At 37.7% G+C, this 19,845-nt stretch overlaps 1 protein-coding gene across 1 annotated transcript in view; it reads right to left on the bottom strand.

Moving 5' to 3' along the window:
• LOC119719707 (mucin-5AC-like) overlaps nt 1-19,845 on the bottom strand; it is a 127,634-nt gene that overhangs the window by 41,358 nt on the left and 66,431 nt on the right. Inside the window, exon 30 of the mRNA XM_038189204.1 lies at nt 18,930-19,091. Coding sequence (XP_038045132.1) covers nt 18,930-19,091 — 162 coding nt within the window. The remainder of the gene's footprint in view (nt 1-18,929; nt 19,092-19,845) is intronic.

The raw sequence follows: 19,845 nt of genomic DNA, 5'->3' as shown, positions 1-19,845 counted from the left end.
AAAAGGGTCTTTTCATTATAACTTCCGGTTTGATGACGTCATACACCTAAAACTTCGCACACGTCTTAAGTGGGTCAAGGTCATCATATACACCAATATTTAGGCGATTCCGACAAACTTCGCCACAGACATCTATTCAAAATGCATTTTTGAAAATTTTCAACCTGTCGCTAGAGGGCGCTCGAAGATTGCATGACGTCATCGGTAGATGATTTGAAGAATACTGTCAGCCAAGAGACTAACACCGTTGAAAGCAAGTTCATATCTATTACCACTTTTAAATAATAAGCCACTTCCGGTTTTGGCCTTTTTCGACCGGAAGCAAGGGTCACGTGATATCACGCACACTGAATGAAATAAAGACCTCAACCTACTCTACCACTTGCCGGCAACAGAATGCTGCGGACGCGTATGGTTGATTTCTTATGCATTTTTAAATTTTAAAAGTGTCACAATTTAATTGCCTATAAATAAACACCGGATGACGTCATCATAACGTCATCATTACACAATGTTGTTTGATTTAGGGTCTTTGCTTGGACAAAGATTGGTGTAAATGAATTACTGGCAAAGAGTTGAAAATGCCCTCTGAAAATTGACATTTTTTAAAAAAAAATTGTGTACAAAGTCAATGGGAAAAATTAAATATTCAAAATTCTATAATAAATCACGTGATGACGTCAGCATGACGAAAAGTTTCGGCACACATCCTCAGATGATGGTTAATAACTATGCTGAGTTTAAAGTTGATCGGATTTAAAATAATTGCCAAAGTGGCTTGTACTATAAAAACGTGTACAAAACCTATGGGGAAAAGTGGAAAAAGAAAAAGAAGAAAAAAAAAAAAAAGGAAAAAAAAAAACTTTAACGAAAACAAGAGCTGTTCCCAATTGAAATTGGGAACAGCTAAAAAAAAAAAGGAAAAAAAAAAACTTTAACGAAAACAATAGCTGTTCCCAATTGAAATTGGGAACAGCTAACTAGAGATGAGTTTGTGGACAAACACAAGCTGTTTCGGATATTCGAAATACTCTGTGCACGTCATGAACAATCAGTGACGTCACTAAAAATGTCATCTATAACAGCACATTATACGTACATGTCAAGTTATAACCAAATCGAAAATGTAAGTCTGTAAATATAGGCCTATAAAGAACAAAATGCCCCTTTAAGGGACGTCACATGACATTTGATGATGACATCACATGAATTTGTCTATAACCCATCTCGGCATTGGTACGATCGCGAATTTCTTCTAGGACCATCTGTGGGTGATAGTCTAAGTGTGTACCAGGTCTAACGTCGATCGCATAATTTACAAAAGTGCCAAAGTAGAGTGTTTTAAAACGTGTACAAACCCTATGGGGAAAAATGCATCTTTAATGTGATGTAACCCAACACCTGATGACGTCACGATCACGAATTTCTTCTAGGACCATCTGTGGGTGGTGGTCTAAGTATGTATCAAGACTGAGGTCGATCTGATTTACGAAGGTGCCAAAGTGGATTGTTTTAAAACGTGTACAAAACATATGGGGAAAAACGCATCTTTAATGTGACGTAACCCAACACCTGATGACGCCACGATCACAAATTTCTTCTTGGACCATCTGTAGGTGGTGGTCTAAGTATGTATTAAGTCTGAGGTCGATCGCATTTATGAAGGTGCCAAGGTGGAGCGTTTTAAAACGTGTACAAAACATATAGGGAAAATGTGCATCTTTAATGTGAAGTAACGTGACACCTGATGACGTCACGATCTCGAATTTCTTCAAGAACCATCTGTGGGTGATGGTCTAAGTGTGTACCAAGTGTAACGTCCATCGGATTTACAAAAGTGCCGAAATGGAGCGTTTTAATACATGTACAAACCCTATGGGGAAAAATGCATCTTTAATGTGACGTAACCTGACACTTGATGACGTCACGATCACGAATTTCGTCTAGAACCATCTGTGGGTGGTAGTCTAAGTATGAATTAAGTTTAAAGTCGATCGGATTTACGAAAATGCCAAACTGGAGTGTTTTAAAACGTGTACAAAACATATGGGGAAAAAAGCATCTTTAATGTGACGTAACCTGACACCTGATGACGTCACGATCACAAATTTCTTCTAGGACCATCTGTGGGTGGTGGTCTAAGTATGTACCAAGTCTGAAATCAATCGGATTTAAAAAAGTGGCAAAGTGGACTGCCAGAAGAAACGTGTGTTAAACCTATGGAGAAAAAGTCTGAAAAAGGAGAAGAAAAAAAAACTAGAGATGTGTTTGTGGACAAACACAAGCTGTTTCGGATATTCGAAATACTCTGTGCATATGATGAACAATCAGTGACGTCACTAAAAATGTCATCTATAACAGCACATTATACGTAAATGTCAAGTTATAACCAAATCGAACATAAAGGTCTGTAAATATAGGCCTATGAAGAACAAAATGCCCCTTTAAGGGACGTCACATGACATTTGATGATGTCATCACATGAATGTTCATTTATAACCCATCTCGGCATTGGTACGATCACGAATTTCTTCTAGGACCATCTGTGGGTGGTAGTCTAAGTGTGTCCAGGTCTAACGTCGATCGCATAATTTACAAAAGTGCCAAAGTAGAGTGTTTTAAAACGTGTACAAACCCTATGGAGAAAAATGCATCTTTAATGTGATGTAACCCAACACATGATGACGTCACGATCACGAATTTCTTCTAGGACCATCTGTGGGTGGTGGTCTAAGTATGTATCAAGACTGAGGTCGATCGGATTTACGAAGGTGCCAATGTGGAGTGTTTTAAAACGTGTACAAACATATGGGGAAAAACGCATCTTTAATGTGACGTAACCCAACACCTGATGACGCCTCGATCACAAATTTCTTCTTGGACCATCTGTGGATGGTGGTCTAAGTATGTTTTAAGTCTGAGGTCGATCGCATGTATGAAGGTGCCAAGGTGGAGTGTTTTAAAACGTGTACAAAGCATATAGGGAAAATGTGCATATTTAATGTAAAGTAGCGTGACAACTGATGACGTCACGATCACGAATTTCTTCAAGGACCATCTGTGGGTGATGGTCTCAGTGTGTACAAAGTGTAACGTCGATCGTATTTACGAAAGTGCCGAAATGGAGTGTTTTAATACATGTACAAACCCTATGGGGAAAAATGCATCTTTAATGTGACGTAACCTGACACTTGATGACGTCACAATCACGAATTTCGTCTAGAACCATCTGTGGGTGGTGGTCTAAGTATGAATTAAGTTTAAAGTCGATCGGATTTACGAAGATGCCAAACTGGAGTGTTTTAAAACGTGTACAAAACATATGGGGAAAAATGAATCTTTAATTTGTTGTAACCTGACACCTGATGACGTCATGATCACAAATTTCTTCTAGGACCATCTGTGGGTGGTGGTCTAAATAGGTACCAAGTCTGAAATCAATCGGATTTTAAAAAGTGGCAAAGTGGACTGGTAGAAGAAACGTGTGTTAAACCTATGGAGAAAAAGTCTGAAAAAGGAGAAAAAAAAAAAAAAAACTAGAGATGAGTTTGTGGACAAACACAAGCTGTTTCGGATATTCGAAATACTCTGTGCACGTCATGAACAATCAGTGACGTCACTAAAAATGTCATCTATAACAGCACATTATATGTACATGTCAAGTTATAACCAAATCGAACATGTTGGTCTGTAAATATAGGCCTATAAAGAACAAAATGCCCCTTTAAGGGACGTCAAATGACATTTGATGATGACATCAAATTGAATTTGTCTATAACCCATCTTGGCATTGGTACGATCACAAATTTCTTCTAGGACCATCTGTGGGTGGTAGTCTAAGTGTGTACCAGGTCTAACGTCGATCGCATAATTTACAAAAGTGCCATAGTAGAGTGTTTTTAAAACGTGTACAAACCCTATGGGGAAAAATGCATCTTTAATGTGATGTAACCAAACACCTGATGACGTCACGATCACGAATTTCTTCTAGGACTATCTGTGGGTGGTGGTCGAAGTATGTATCAAGACTGAGGTCGATCGGATTTACGAAGGTGCCAAAGTGGAGTGTTTTAAAATGTGTACAAAACATATGGGGAAAAACGCATCTTTAATGTGACGTAACCCAACACCTGATGACGCCATGATTACAATGGACCATCTGTGGGTGGTGGTCTAAGTATGTATTAAGTCTGAGGTCGATCGCATTTATGAAGGTGCCTAGGTGGAGTGTTTTAAAACGTGTACAAAACATATAGGGAAAATGTGCATCTTTAATGTGAAGTAACGTGACACCTGATGACGTCACGATCACGAATTTCTTCAAGAACCATCTGTGGGTGATGGTCTAAGTGTGTACCAAGTGTAACGTCAATCGGATTTACGAAAGTGCCGAAATGGAGCGTTTTAATACATGTACAAACCCTATGGGGAAAAATGCATCTTTAATGTGACGTAACCTGACACTTGATGACGTCACGATCACGAATTTCGTCTAGAACCATCTGTGGGTGGTGGTCTAAGTATGTTTTAAGTCTGAGGTCGATCGCATTTATGAAGGTGCCAAGGTGGAGCGTTTTAAAACGTGTACAAAACATATAGGGAAAATGTGCATCTTTAATGTGAAGTAACGTGACACCTGATGACGTCACGATCTCGAATTTCTTCAAGAACCATCTGTGGGTGATGGTCTCAGTGTGTACCAAGTGTAACGTCGATCGTATTTACGAAAGTGCCGAAATGGAGCGTTTTAATATATGTACAAACCCTATGGGGAAAAATGCATCTTTAATGTGACGTAACCTGACACTTGATGACGTCACGATCACGAATTTCGTCTAGAACCATCTGTGGGTGGTGGTCTAAGTATGAATTAAGTTTAAAGTCGATCGGATTGACGAAGATGCCAAACTGGAGTGTTTTAAAACGTGTACAAAACATATGGGGAAAAATGCATCTTTAATGTGATGTAACCCGACACCTGATGACGTCACGATCACAAATTTCTTCTAGGACCATCTGTGGGTGGTGGTCTAAGTATGTACCAAGTTTGAAATCAATCGGATTTCAAAAAGTGGCAAAGTGGAGTGGTAGAAGAAACGTGTGTTAAACCTATGGAGAAAAAGTCTGAAAAAGGAGGGGGGGGGGGTAAAAAAAAGAAAAAAAACTAGAGGTCTATGTCTGTTTGCAACAGAACATAGGGCTTTTCCGCATTATGATTTTTTTTAATCAATAATATGCCCTGAATATTCATGAACATAAAATCTGTCAAAGTTAGCCGAAAATCGGCAAAAAACGGTCACTGTGGACAGGATTTGGCCTCGGCATTACGTGGTATGTGCGTGTGCACAAGGTCTTTGCTTGGACAAAGAGTGATCTAAATAAATTACTGGCAAAGAGTCGAAAACGCACTTTGAAAATCGACAAATATTTTTAAATTTGTTGATGACGTCATCTGACGTCACTTCGAACTTTGCGTACTGATTTACTACCTACCCACCAAGTTTCATGACAATTGGACCTTTCCTTATATGAGTTTTGCAAAATCGCATTTTGATGACGTCATGATGACGTCACACATTTTTCAAGTTTTGTGCGAATAGCTATTACATAACAGACCAAATGCAAAAAAGAATTTTGCATTTTGCATGTTGCGTTCGGGAGATATGGCTAAAAGGTCCAAACAAATAAATATTCATATAAAATCTCAGGATGACGTCATCATGACGTCACCTCATTTTTAATCTATAACACATCCTGGTATAGCCACATACCAAGTTTCAACCCAATCGGACTTACATTTCTGTAGATATAAGACTTCACTATATGTACGTAAATTTTCAAAAATCAATAAAAAAATTAGGTGATGACGTCATCGTGACGTCATAGTCTTGGCATAATTTTTGTATGAGGGTCTTCCTTGGCTGTAACTTTGATGACGATTCCAGATCGCCAAGTTATAAAAAAGGTGTCTTGAAAACGTGTACAAAGTCAATGGGTTAAAAATCCCAGAGCAGAAAAATTGCACCTTTAAATACGTGATTTGCCTTTAAACTGAAACATTTTAATAAAATATTACTTGATATTCTGACTCTTGGGAATATTTTCAATCAAATGGCAAACGTAAAAAAATACGATTTCTTTTTCCTTCTCATAGTAATTCTCGGCCGAAGTTCAGAACTACTCAGTAACATATATCAGTGTTGTATAGGAAAAGACTTGTTTAGAAAGCTGTGTACAAAGTCTATGAGAAAAATTAATTATTCATGAATACATAATAAATCACATGATGATGACGTCATCATGATGTCATAGTCTTGGCATAATTTTTGTATGAGGGTCTTTCTTGGCTGTAACTTTGATGACGATTCCAGATCGCAAAAATATGAAAATGGTGGCTTGAAAACGTGTACGAAGTCAATAGGTTAAAAATCCCACAGCAGAAAAACTGCACCTTTAAATGCGTGATTTTCCTTTAAACTGAAACATTTTTATAAAATATTACTTGCTATTCTATCTCTTGGGAATATTTTTAATCAAATGAAAGGCGTAAAAAAATACGATTTCTTTTTCCTTCTCATAGTAATTCTCAGCCGAAGTTCAGAACTACTCAGTAAGATATATCAGTGTTGTATAGGAAAAGACTTGTGGAGAAAGCTGTGTACAAAGTCTATAAGATTAATTATTCATAAATCCATAATAAATCACTTGATGGCGTCACCATGACGTCACTCTTCGGGACACGTCTTGGCTATAGGGACTATGCTTATGCAAACTTTCAATGATATCTGAAAAAGATTAATGCCAAGAGTGCTATAATACGTCCCTGTCTATGCGTAAAAAAATACGATTTCTTTTTCCTTCTCATAGTAATTCGCAGCCGAAGTTCAGAACTACTCAGTAAGATATATCAGTGTTGTATAGGGAAAGACTTGTGGAGAAAGCTGTGTACAAAGTCTATGAGAAAAATTAATTATTCATAAATCCATAATAAATCACTTGATGGCGTCACCATGACGTCACTCTTCGGGACACGTCTTGGCTATAGGGACTATGCTTATGCAAACTTTCAATGATATCTGAAAAAGATTAATGCCAAGAGTGCTATAAAACGTCCCTGTCTATGCGCATGCATGAACATAAAGTCTGTCAAAGTTAGCCGAAAATCGGCTAAAACGGTCACTGTGGACAGGATTTGACCTTAGCAACACGTGCGCTTCAGGCTGACTGACATACGATGTATGTGCCTATGTACAACGTACGTGCATGTACATGTACATTGTGGACGTCCTGTCCTGTGCATGTTTTAAAGCAGAGGTATTGTCAACGTGAAGTTTTAAGCGTGCGCAGGGTATGTTCGAGTTCGCTTATTGCCTCGAAACTTTGAAATGTTTTAGACCTACTCTTCAATTGACAATTAAAGTAAAAACAAATATAAAAACTGCCATGGTTGATTTTTCAGGAATTTTTAAATGAAAAAAGGTCTATTTATTGTAACTTCCGGTCTGATGACGTCATTTGCCTAAAACTTCGCACACGTCTTAAGTGGGTCAAGGTCATCATATACACCAATATTTAGGCAATTACGACAATCTTCGCCACAGACATCTATTCAAAATACATTTTTGCTAATTTTCAACCTGTCGCTAGAGGGCGCTCGAAGATTGCATGACGTCATCGGTAGATGATTTGAAGAATACTATTGGCCAAGAGACTAACACCGTTAAAAGCAAGTTTATATCTATTACCACTTTCAAATGATAAGCCACTTCCGGTTTTGGCCTTTTTCGACCGGAAGCAAGGGTCACGTGATTTCACGCACACGGAATGAAATAAAGACCTCAACCTATTCTACCACTTGCCAGCAACAGAATGCTGCGGACGCGTACGGTTGATTTCTTATGCATTTTTGAATATTAAAAGTGTCACAATTTAATTGCCTATAAATACACACCTGATGACGTCATCATGACGTCATCATTACACAATGTTGTTTAAATTAGGGTCTTTGCTTGGACAAAGATTGGTGCAAATGAATTACTGGCAAAGAGTCAAAAATGCCCTTTGCAAATCGACAATTTTTTTTTAATTTCTGTGTACAAAGTCTATGGGAAAAATTAAATATTCAAAAATCTTTAATAAATTAGTCGATGACGTCACCATGACGTCAATCTTCGGGACACATCTTTGCTATTGTGACTATGCTTATGCAAACTTAGAATGATGTATGACAAAGATTAATGCCAAAAGTGGAGGCCAGAAAAAACGTACACAAAGTCTATGGGGTTTAGGCGACAAAAAGAAGAAAGAAGATGATGAAAAAAAAAAAAAAAAAAAATGAGAACAAAAAGAAAGGCTTTTTCGCAAATTTTGCGAAAAAGCCAACTAGAGCTGTATGTCTGTTTGCAAACAGAACACAGGGCTTTTTCGCATTTTACAAATATTTGTTTCGTTTGTCCTTTTGCAGTCACTTTTCAGAGTACTTCATGCAGTGAAAGGTTGTTCAAAACGCTTAGAATAATTCCTAAAGTATAATTTTATCAAATGATGTCACTTGCCCTGCAATGACGTCATCCTTAAGACCCTTCTCAATGCACATTTTGTCATTGTGATTTTGGTTTGAACCAAGTTTAATGTCAATCCGATGAAAGAAAGTGCAATTTGTGGAAGTAGAATAAAATTATAAATATCTAAAAATTATAAAAACCAAACGATGACGTCATCGTGACGTCACTTTAAACTTTGTATACTAGTACCATTATTTACCTACCCACTAAGTTTCATGACAGCCAGACCTTTCCTTATATGTATTTTGAAAAATCGCATTTTTATGACGTCATAATGATGTCAGATATTGTTTTCAAAATTTTGTGCAAATACCTTTTACCAAATACTTTTTTTTTTTACCTATAACACATCCCGGTCTAGCCACATACCAAGTTTCAACCCAATCAGACTTACAGTTCTGTAGATATAGGACTTCATAATATGCACGTAAATTTTCAAAAATCAATAAAAAAAAATAAGGTGATGACGTCATCATGACGTCATAGTCTAGGCATAATTTTTGTATGAGGGTCTTCCTTGGCTGTAACATTGATGACGATTCCAGAAGCAAGTTAAAGAAATGGTGGCTTGAAAACGTGTACAAAGTCAATGGGCTAACACGTGTACAACGTTAACGGGCTAAAAAAAATCCCATGCAGAGAAATTGCACCTTTAAATTTGTAATTTGCCTTTGAACTGAAACATTTTTATGAAATATTACTTGATATTCTGACCCTTAGGAATATGTTCAATTGAATGACAGCCCGAAAAAAAAACACGATTTCTCTTTCCTTCTCATAGTAATTCTCGGCTGAAGTTCAGAACTACTCAGTAAGATATCAGTGTTGTATAGGAAAAGACTTGTGGAAAATCCCACTGCAGAAAAACTGCACCTTTAAATACGTAACGTAGGGCTTTTCGGCATGATGATTTTTTATTATACGTCCCTGACTATGCGCATGCATGAACATAAAATCTGTCAAAGTTAGCTGAAAATCGGCTAAAACGGTCACTGTGATGTGGACAGGATTTGACCTCGGCAACACGTGCTCTGCAGGCTGACTGACATACGATGTACATGTATGTGCGTAACGTACGTGTATGTACATATAGGCGTTCTGTGCATGTTTTAGAGCAGAGGTATTGTCAACCTGATCAAAGTTTTAAGCGTGCGCAGGGCATGTTCGAGTTCGCTTATTGCCTCGAAGCCTTGAAATGTTTTAGACCTACCCTTAAATCGACAATTAAAGTAAAAACTAACATAAAAACTGCCATGGTTGATTTTTCAGGAATTTTCAAGTGAAAAAGGGTCTTTTTATTATAACTTCCGGTCTGATGACGTCATTCGCCTAAAACTTCGCACACACCTTTAGTGGGTCAAGGTCATCATATACACTAATATTTAGGCGATTCCAACAAACTTCGCCACAGACATCTATTCAAAATACATTTTTGCTAATTTTCAACCTGTCGCTAGAGGGCACTCGAAGATTGCATGACGTCATTGGTAGATGATTTGAAGAAAACTTTTAGCCAAGAGACTCACACCGTTAAAAGCAAGTTCATATCTATTACCATTTTTAAATAAAAGGCCACTTCCGGTTTTGGCCTTTTTCGACCGGAAGCAAGGGTCACGTGATTTCACGCACACTGAATGAAATAAAGACCTTAACCTACTCTAACACTTGCCGGTAACAGAATGCTGCGGACGCGTACGGTTGATTTCTTATGCATTTTTAAATATTAAAAGTGTCACAATTTAATTGCCTATAAATAGACACCGGATGACGTAATCATGACGTCATCATTACACAATATTGTTTGAATTAGGGTCTTTGCTTGGACAAAGATTGGTGCAAATGAATTACTGGCAAAGAGTCAAAAATGCCCTTTGAAAATCGACAATTTTTTCTAAATTTCTGTGTACAAAGTCTATGGGAGAAATTAAATATTCAAAAATCTATAATAAATTAGTCGATGACGTCACCATGACGTCAATCTTCGGGACACATCTTTGCTATTGTGACTATGCTTATGCAAACTTAGAATGATGTATGACAAAGATTAATGCCAAAAGTGGAGGCCAGAAAAAACGTACACAAAGTCTATGGGGTTTAGGCGACAAAAAGAAGAAAGAAGATGATGAAAAAAAAAAAAAAAAAAAAATGAGAACAAAAAGAAAGGCTTTTTCGCAAATTTTGCGAAAAAGCCAAAAAAAAGAAAAAAGAAAAAAAAAAATCTTAACGAAAACAAGAGCTGTTTCGGTGTGTTACCGAAACAGCTAAAAAGGAAAAGAAAAAAAAAAATCTTAACGAAAACAAGAGCTGTTTCGGTGTGTCACCGAAACAGCTAAAAAAAAAAAAAAAAGAAAAAAGAAAAAAAAAAATCTTAACGAAAACAAGAGCTGTTTCGGTGTGTAACCGAAACAGCTAAAAAAAGAAGAAAAAAGAAAAAAAAAATCTTAACAAAAACAAGAGCTGTTTCGGTGTGTAACCGAAACAGCTAAAAAAAAAAAAAAGAAAAAGAAAAAAAACTAGAGGTCTATGTCTGTTTGCAACAGAACATAGGGCTTTTCCGCATTATGATTTTTTTTAATCAATAATATGCCCTGAATATTCATGAACATAAAATCTGTCAAAAGAATTTTGCATTTTGCATGTTGCGTTCGGGAGATATGGCTAAAAGGTCAAAACAAATAAATATTCATATAAAATCTCAGGATGACGTCATGATGACGACACCTCATTTTTAATCTATAACACATCCTGGTATAGCCACATACCAAGATTCAACCCAATCGGACTTACATTTCTGTAGATATAAGACTTCACAATATGTACGTAAATTTTCAAAAATCAATAAAAAATTAGGTGATGACGTCATCGTGACGTCATAGTCTAGGCAGAATTTTTGTATGAGGGTTTTCCTTGGCTGTAACTTTGATGACGATTCCAGATCGCCAAGTTATAAAAATGGTGGCTTGAAAACGTGTACAAATTTAAAAATCCAACAGCAGAAAAACTGCACCTTTAAATACGTGATTTGCCTTTAAACTGAAAGATTTTATCAAATATTACTTGATATTCTGACTCTTGGGAATATTTTCAATCAAATGACAGGCTTAAAAAAATACGATTTCTTTTTCCTTCTCATAGTAATTCTTAGCCGAAGTTCAGAACTACTCAGTAAGATATATCAGTGTTGTATAGGAAAAGACTTGTGGAGAAAGCTGTGTACAAAGTCTATGAGCAAAATTAATTATTCATGAATCCATAATAAATCATTTAATGATGACGTCATCATGATGTCATAGTCTTGGCATAATTTTTGTATGAGAGTCTTTCTTGGCTGTATTTTTGATGACGATTCCAGATCGCCAAGTTATGAAAATGGTGGCTTGAAAACGTGTACAAAGTCAATAGGTTAAAAATCCCACAGCAGAAAAACTGCACATTTAAATTAGTGATTTTCCTTTAAACTGAAACATTTTTATAAAATATTACTTGCTATTCTAACTCTTGGGAATATTTTCAATCAAATGACAGGCGTAAAAAAATACGATTTCTTTTTCCTTCTCATAGTAATTCTCAGCCGAAGTTCAGAACTACTCAGTAAGATATATCAGTGTTGTATAGGGAAAGACTTGTGATGAAAGCTGGGTACAAAGTCTATGAGAAAAATTAATTATTCATAAATCCATAATAAATCACTTGATGACGTCATCATGACGTCACTCTTCGGGACACATCTTGGCTATAGGGACTATGCTTATGCCAACTTTCAATGATGTCTGACAAAGATTAATGCCAAAAGTGATATAATACGTCCCTGTCTATGCGCATGCATGAACATAAAATCTGTCAAAGTTAGCCGAAAATCGGCTAAAACGGTCACTGTGGACAGGATTTGACCTCAGCAACACGTGCGCTGCAGGCTGACTGACATACGATGTATGTGCCTATGTACAACGTACGTGCATGTACATGTACATGTACATTGTGGACGTCCTGTCCTGTGCATGTTTTGAAGCAGAGGTATTGTCAACGTGAAGTTTTAAGCGTGCGCAGGGTATGTTCGAGTTCGCTTATCGCCTCGAAACTTTCAAATGTTTTAGACCTACCCTTCAATCGACAATTAAAGTAAAAACAAATATAAAAACTGCCATGGTTGATTTTTCAGGAATTTTCAAATGAAAAAGACTCTTTTTATTATAACTTCCGGTCTGATGACGTCATTTGCCTAAAACTTCGCAAACGTCTTAAGTGGGTCAAGGTCATTATATACACCAATATTTAGGCGATTCCGACAAACTTCGCCACAGACATCTATTCAAAATACATTTTTGCTAATTTTCAACCTGTCGCTAGAGGGCGCTCGAAGATTGCATGACGTCATCGGTAGATGATTTGAAGAATTCTATCGGCCAAGAGACTAACACCGTTAAAAGCAAGTTCATTTCTATTACCATTTTCAAATAATAAGCCACTTCCGGTTTGGGCCTTTTTCGACCGGAAGCAAGGGTCACGTGATTGCACGCACACTGAATAAAATGAAGACCTTAACCTGCTCTACCACTTGCCGGCAACCGAATGCTGCGGACGCGTACGGTTGATTTCTTATGCATTTTTAAATATTAAAAGTGTCACAATTTAATTGCCTATAAATAAACACAGGATGACGTCATCATGACGTCATCATTCCACAATGTTGTTTGAATTAGGGTCTTTGCTTGGACAAAGATTGGTGTAAATGAATTACTGGCAAAGAGTCAAAAATGCCCTTTGAAAATCGACAATTATTTTTTAATTTCTGTGTACAAAGTCTATGGGAAAAATTAAATATTCAAAAATCTATAATAAATTAGTCGATGACGTCACCATGACGTCAATCTTCGGGACACATCTTTGCTATAGGGGCTATGCTTATGCTAACTTAGAATGATGTATGACAAAGATTAATGCCAAAAGTGGCGTGTAGAATAAACGTGTACAAAGTCTATGGGGTTTTGGGAAAAAAAGAAGAAGAAGAAGAAGAAGAAGAAAGAAAAAAAATCAGAACAAAAAGAAAGGCTTTTCTGCAACAATGCGGAAAAGCCAAAAATCTTAACGAAAACAAGAGCTGTTTCGGTGTGTCACCGAAACAGCTAAAAAAAACGAGAACAGAAAGAATGGCTTTTTCGCAAAATTGCGAAAAAGCCAAATAAACAGAACAAAAAGAAAGGCTTTTCCGCAACAATGCGGAAAAGCCAACTAGAGACCTACATGTATGTCTGTTTGCAACAGAACATTTGGCTTTTCCGCATTATGAATTTTTTTTATCAATATATACGTCTCTGACTATGCATGAACATAAAGTCTGTCAAAGTTAGCCGAAAATTGGCTAAAACAGTCACTGTGGTCAGGATTTGACCTCAGCAACACGTGCGCTAGTGCTGCGGGCTGACTGACATATGATGTATCAAGGGCGGATCCAGAACACAACTTTTTGGGGGGGCCCAAAAAAATTTGGTCAAAATAATTAGGGCGTGGGGTTCGGGGCCCGCTTAAGGGTCCCGAAAAATTGTTGGATTCTAGATGCTCTGTGGTGCGATCTGAGGCAATTTCTGACCACTTTAACCAATGTTTTTTAGAGGAAAAGATGGTGGTGTACTCTTTGCCTGCCTTTATTGCGATGTCACATAAAAAAAAAAAATGGGTTTCGTTTTGGGGGGCCATGGCCCCCTTTGGCCCCCCCCCCCCTGGATCCGCCCTTGCGATGTATGTGCGTATGTACAACGTACGTGCATGTACATGTACATTGTGGACGTCCTGTGCATGTTTTAATGCAGAGGTATTGTCAACCTGAAGTTTTAAGCGTGCGCAGGGCATGTCCGATTTCGCTTATTGCCTCGAAGCTTTGAAATGTTTTAGACCTACCCTTAAATCGACAATTAAAGTAAAAACAAATATAAAAACTGCCATGGGTGATTTTTCAGGAAATTTCAAAGGAAAAAGGGTCTTTTCATTATAACTTCCGGTCTGATGACGTCATACGCCTAAAACTTCTCACACGCCTTAAGGGGGTCAAAGTCATCATATACACCAATATTTAGGCGATTCCGACAAACTTCGCCACAGACATCTATTCAAAACACATTTTTGCAAATTTTCAACCTGTCGCTAGAGGGCGCTCGAAGATTGCAATGTCACCGTTAAAAGCAAGTTCATATCTATTACCACTTTTAAAAAATAAGCCACTTCCAATTTTGGCCTTTTTCGACCGGAAGCAAGGGTCACGTGATTTCACGCACACTGAATGAAATAAAGACCTAAACCTACTCTACCGCTTGCCGGCAACAGAATGCTGCGGACGCGTACGGTTGATTTATTATGCATTTTTAAATATTAAAAGTGTCACAATTTAATTGCCTATAAATAAACACCTGATGACGTCATCATGATGTCATCATTACACAATGTTGTTTGAATTAGGGTCTTTGCTTGGACAAAGAGTGATCTAAATGAATTACTGGCAAAGAGTCAAAAATGCCCTTTGAAAATCGACAATTTTTTTAAAACTTTTGTGTACAAAGTCTAGGGGAAAAATTAAATATTCAAATATCTATAATAAATTAGTCGATGACGTCACCATGACGTCACTCCGGGACACAACTTTGCTATAGGGGCTATGCCTATGCTGACTTTGAATGATGTACGACAACGATTAATGCCGAAAGTGGCGTTGAGAAAAAACGTGTACAAAGTCTATGGGATTTGCCAGGGGAAAAAAAAAGGAGAAGAAGAAGAAGAAAGAACTAGAAGTCTATGTCTGTTTGCAACAGAACATAGGGCTTTTCCGCATTATGAATTTTTTTTATCAATAATATGCCCTACATATGCATGAACAAAAAATATGTCAAAGTTAGCCAAAAAATCAGCTAAAACGGTCACTGTGGACAGGATTTGACCTCGGCAACATGTGCGCTGCAGGCTGACTGACATACATGTACAATGTATGTGCATGTGTACAACGTACGTGCATGTACATTACATTGTGGACGTCCTGTGCATGTTTTAAAGCAGAGGTATTGTCAACCTGAAGTTTTAAGCGTGCGCAGTGCAAGCGTGCGCAGTGCATGTCCGAGTTCGCTTATTGCCTCGAAGCTTTGAAATGTTTTAGACCTACCCTTAAATCGACAATTAAAGTAAAAACTAATATAAAAGCATGCATGGTTGATTTTCAGGAATTTTCAAAGAAAAAATAGTCTTTTCATTATAACTTCCGGTCTGATGACGTCATATGCCTAAAACTTCGCACATGTCTTAAGTGGGTCAAGGTCATCATATATGCCAATTTTTAGGCGATTCCAACAAACTTCGCCACAGACATCTATTCAAAATACATTTTTTTTTAAATTTTCAACCTGTCGCTAGAGGGCGCTCGAAGATTGCATGACGTCATCGGTAGATGATTTGAAGAATACTATCACCCAAGAGACGAACATCGTTCAAAGCAAGTTCATATCTATTACCACTTTTAAATAATAAACCACTTCCGGTTTTGGCCTTTTTCGACCGGAAGCAGTGCGTGTAGTAATTATACAGAGGATAGTTAAAAAGAGTCAGGTGAGGATCTGCACGCGCAAATGCTGCTGTACTGTAAACTTACCAAGTACAATCGTTACAGAAACCCATTAAACAGCTCATATCTCTAAAAGTAAAGGTCGCGCACCATTGGCGCAATACAAAATATTGCTCGTCATATCCCCTTTACCCTAATGCTCATGTTTTTAGAAAAAAAACAAGCGCCCAATTTTAAAAAAAACAACGCCCAATTGGGCGATTTTGCCAGCCCAATTTTTGAGTATCATATGACGTCATCAGAAGTCAAAATGTGCTTGCGTTAAGAAGTTGTCATATGAACGTGTACAAAACACTGGTAAACACTTAAAATACATTGGTTCATCAAACAGCCGTTACATGTAGCTCAATACTTAACATACAACAGTCGTAAAACCAGACACTCAAGAAGCGAGCACGGGGAATTCCCTTTTGTACGCAATCATAGCACACTGTTTTTCGGGAATTTCCTTTTGTACGCAATCATCCCCATTTGCTCTACACGAAATGTATGTGGCATTAAATGAACTTTTCAAGGTGTAGGTTTCAAGGTGAACGGTTGATTTTATATTGAATTTCAAAGATTGAATTTATTATTTTTGCAAGTGACATCACGTGACCCGTGATGATGTCATAATGATGTAATTGCAAAGAAGCATAACTTCAGTGGGTTGTGCATTCATGTATTGACAATTAAGTTCACATTTGTTTTCATTTTGACAAAAACTTCTTGAGAAGAATTTGTCTTGGAGAATAATAATAAGAACTAGAGTTTGTGGGAACAAACACACGGTGTTGGGCCACTGTTGATGTTGACGTTGATTGTTGATGTTGATGTTAATGGTTGATGTTGATGATGAGGGATGAGGGTTGAAAAATAGCGCGTGTAGTACGATGAACTCTCAAACTATTTAACAGTCAAACATGAAACAACATAAGAACGATCCAACGATTTTAACTACAGCGATAAGCGAAATACTTGCAAATATTTAAGCGACGAAGAAGCAACCAGTGCAAAACCAAAATAGCACTTCTTACACAACTAATCAACAGAGATGCCACAGGGTCTGCTTGAAAAAAAAACGGAACTGGGTCTGCTTGAAAAAAAACCGAAACGGCTGCTTGAAAAAACACTCCGTGTCCGACACAAAGTCCCTGTGTCATCTTTATCTTGTAGCCAAGCCAAGTTCTGTTTATTTTTTAATTTTGCTTCTATGGCCTTAAAAGCTGTCGGTTCATTAAATCACTTTGACTTTTTCCATATTCCTAATTTTTATTCTGCCTACCCAAATTTCCAAAACACGCACGATTCCACAACACTGCTGTCGGTGTACATGATCCTTGCACTACGCGATGCGCTTAACGAAAACATGGTTGGTACCCGCATTTTTTGTATTCACATAAATCACTGCGATCGGAAACCACAGATAGCTGAAATGATAGACTTGATTTCCAGGCTGAATGCTACGTGTGCTTAGCACACAACACGCCCGCACGCGGTGAAGCACGCGCGAGGCGCCGTTGTATACTGCGTGCAAGTACGTTGGCCGCTTGTATCGCATGCAGGCTCGGCAACAACATACACAAAGACTGTTTTTAAGACTACTTCAACGAACAACGTTGTGCCATGCGTGCGCCTAAATGTACTAAATCAAGGTAAAAATCAACGCATTTCCACAGTTTTTCTTCTCTTTTTCTGGTTAATTTGACGGCCGGAAAAACCGGAATTTTGTGAGATTTTTTTTTAAACCGGAATTCCGGTTAAAACTGGAAAAGTGGCATCTCTGAATCAAAGTGATCTTACTCAGCTGATTGTAGAGACAATTACCAGTTCAGTTTGTGGCCTCAAAATACTACAGTTCTCCCAAAATGATGTGATTTCAATCAATAATTCTCTACAAAATAACAGCTGTCATGTCGCTTTTGACTTACGTGTTTGTGACTTTGTTACTGAAAGAGCGCCCTACATCACTTGCAAGGAATGTAAACAAACGTTCATTCATAAATTTTTCTGTCCGGAACAAACCTTTCAAGGCGTTGTCGCCGTCAACTTCACATTTCAAGGGGGAAGTTTTAGATCTAATTCTAAACTGCCATTTAACCGACAAATCAAGATTAAATCCCTTAGGGTTGATTTTCCAAGAATTGTCAAAGGAAAAGAGGTCTTTTCCTGCTAACTTCCGTTCTGATGACGTAATCAATTTTTTTTCGCGCACATGTCTTGTCTGCATTTAGGTCATCATGTATATTCATTTTGAGGCGATTACCGTAAATTTCGCCACAGACATCCACTGAAAATGCGTTTTGGACATGTTTTAACCTGCCGCTAGAGGGTGCTCGAACTGTTCAAGGCGTCACTGATCATTTTTTTTTTAAAGATCAACCCATACAGACACTAACATCATTGAAAGCAAGTTCATATCTTATTCCACTTTCAAATCATTAGGCACTTCCAGTTTCGACCGGAAGGAAGGGTCACGTGATTTCACACACACACGACAAATTTAAGATCATGTATTATCATACCAATTCCCGCAAAATTCACGTTCGGGTCTCTCACGTTTGATTTTATATTGAAATTCAAAGAATGATGTGATGGACAAATTTGAATATTAGAAATGGTAAATTTGAATGATAAACGTTTAAAAATAGCTGGAAAAACCCATATTAATCTACTAAGGGATGACAGACTCAATTAACTTCAACTAACCTAGTGTTCATTTTACAGCACCTCGTGATATAAACCTTGAATCCCATTACTGAAAATCTATCAAGTAAAAAACGTACCTGTGGTTGACTTCACCGTTGTGGTCTGTGTTGTAGTTGACTCAGGTGTTGTGCTCACAACAGTTGTGGTGATTTCCTCAGTGGTGGATGGAGGAGCTGTGGTGGATGGAGCCTCAGTGGTGGATACACGGACTGTGGTTGTCTCAGTTGTTGTGGGTGCCGCTGCAAGAAAAACATTTCAAAAGTAAAGACACAGTAAACTCTGGCTATTAAACCGACATCGTATAAACCGTCACATTGCTTAAATCGGAAGTCCCGATTGTCTCTAATGCATTTCCATTGATATTTTCATTTCTAGGTCGGCCTTTGTAAGCCGCCATTTTGCCTATGTCCCATTTCCTAAAAACCACAAAAATTCCTCTGTATAAGTCGGAATCGTGCTCTGCGGTTTGTAAGAAGTGTCGAGTGAAAAGTCCCACACACTGCTAACTGACATCTGTTTATCAATGGCACGGCCCGTGATTGATGCATCGGCCAGTTTTGAATACTTGAAATACATTTTAAATAGTTTCAGATACGCTCATTACTTTTGAAAGACTCTGTGTAAAGGCAAGTTCTTTCATGATAACATAGACAATGTCCAGAAGCAACCCATTTTTTTACTACTCAAAGAAACAATAGTGAGATTGCCAGCAGAATGCTGTGGTAGAAAACTCCTAGGTGGTTTTTGGCGGGGCTGTGGTAGGAGCCCTTGTAGTCAACACATGGGTAGTTGTTCTTTCAGTGTTTGATGGGGCTTCTGACAATGGCAAACACAAACAGAGCTTAACAAATGCTTTCAAGACATACATGTATAATACATATTAATGTTTAAAGAGATGCTTTTGAAGACAAAATCAAGTGATTTGAACTATTGAGAATGACATATGAAGGGGCAGGCACCATTCAATTCATTTGATAATTCATTTGTTAATGC

Source organism: Patiria miniata, unplaced genomic scaffold (genome assembly GCF_015706575.1).
Source record: "Patiria miniata isolate m_02_andy unplaced genomic scaffold, ASM1570657v1 HiC_scaffold_8, whole genome shotgun sequence".
NCBI classification, from domain to species: Eukaryota; Metazoa; Echinodermata; class Asteroidea; order Valvatida; family Asterinidae; genus Patiria; species Patiria miniata.
The sequence above is the reverse complement of the archived record's forward strand: the minus strand, read 5'-3'. Positions and strand labels throughout refer to the sequence as shown.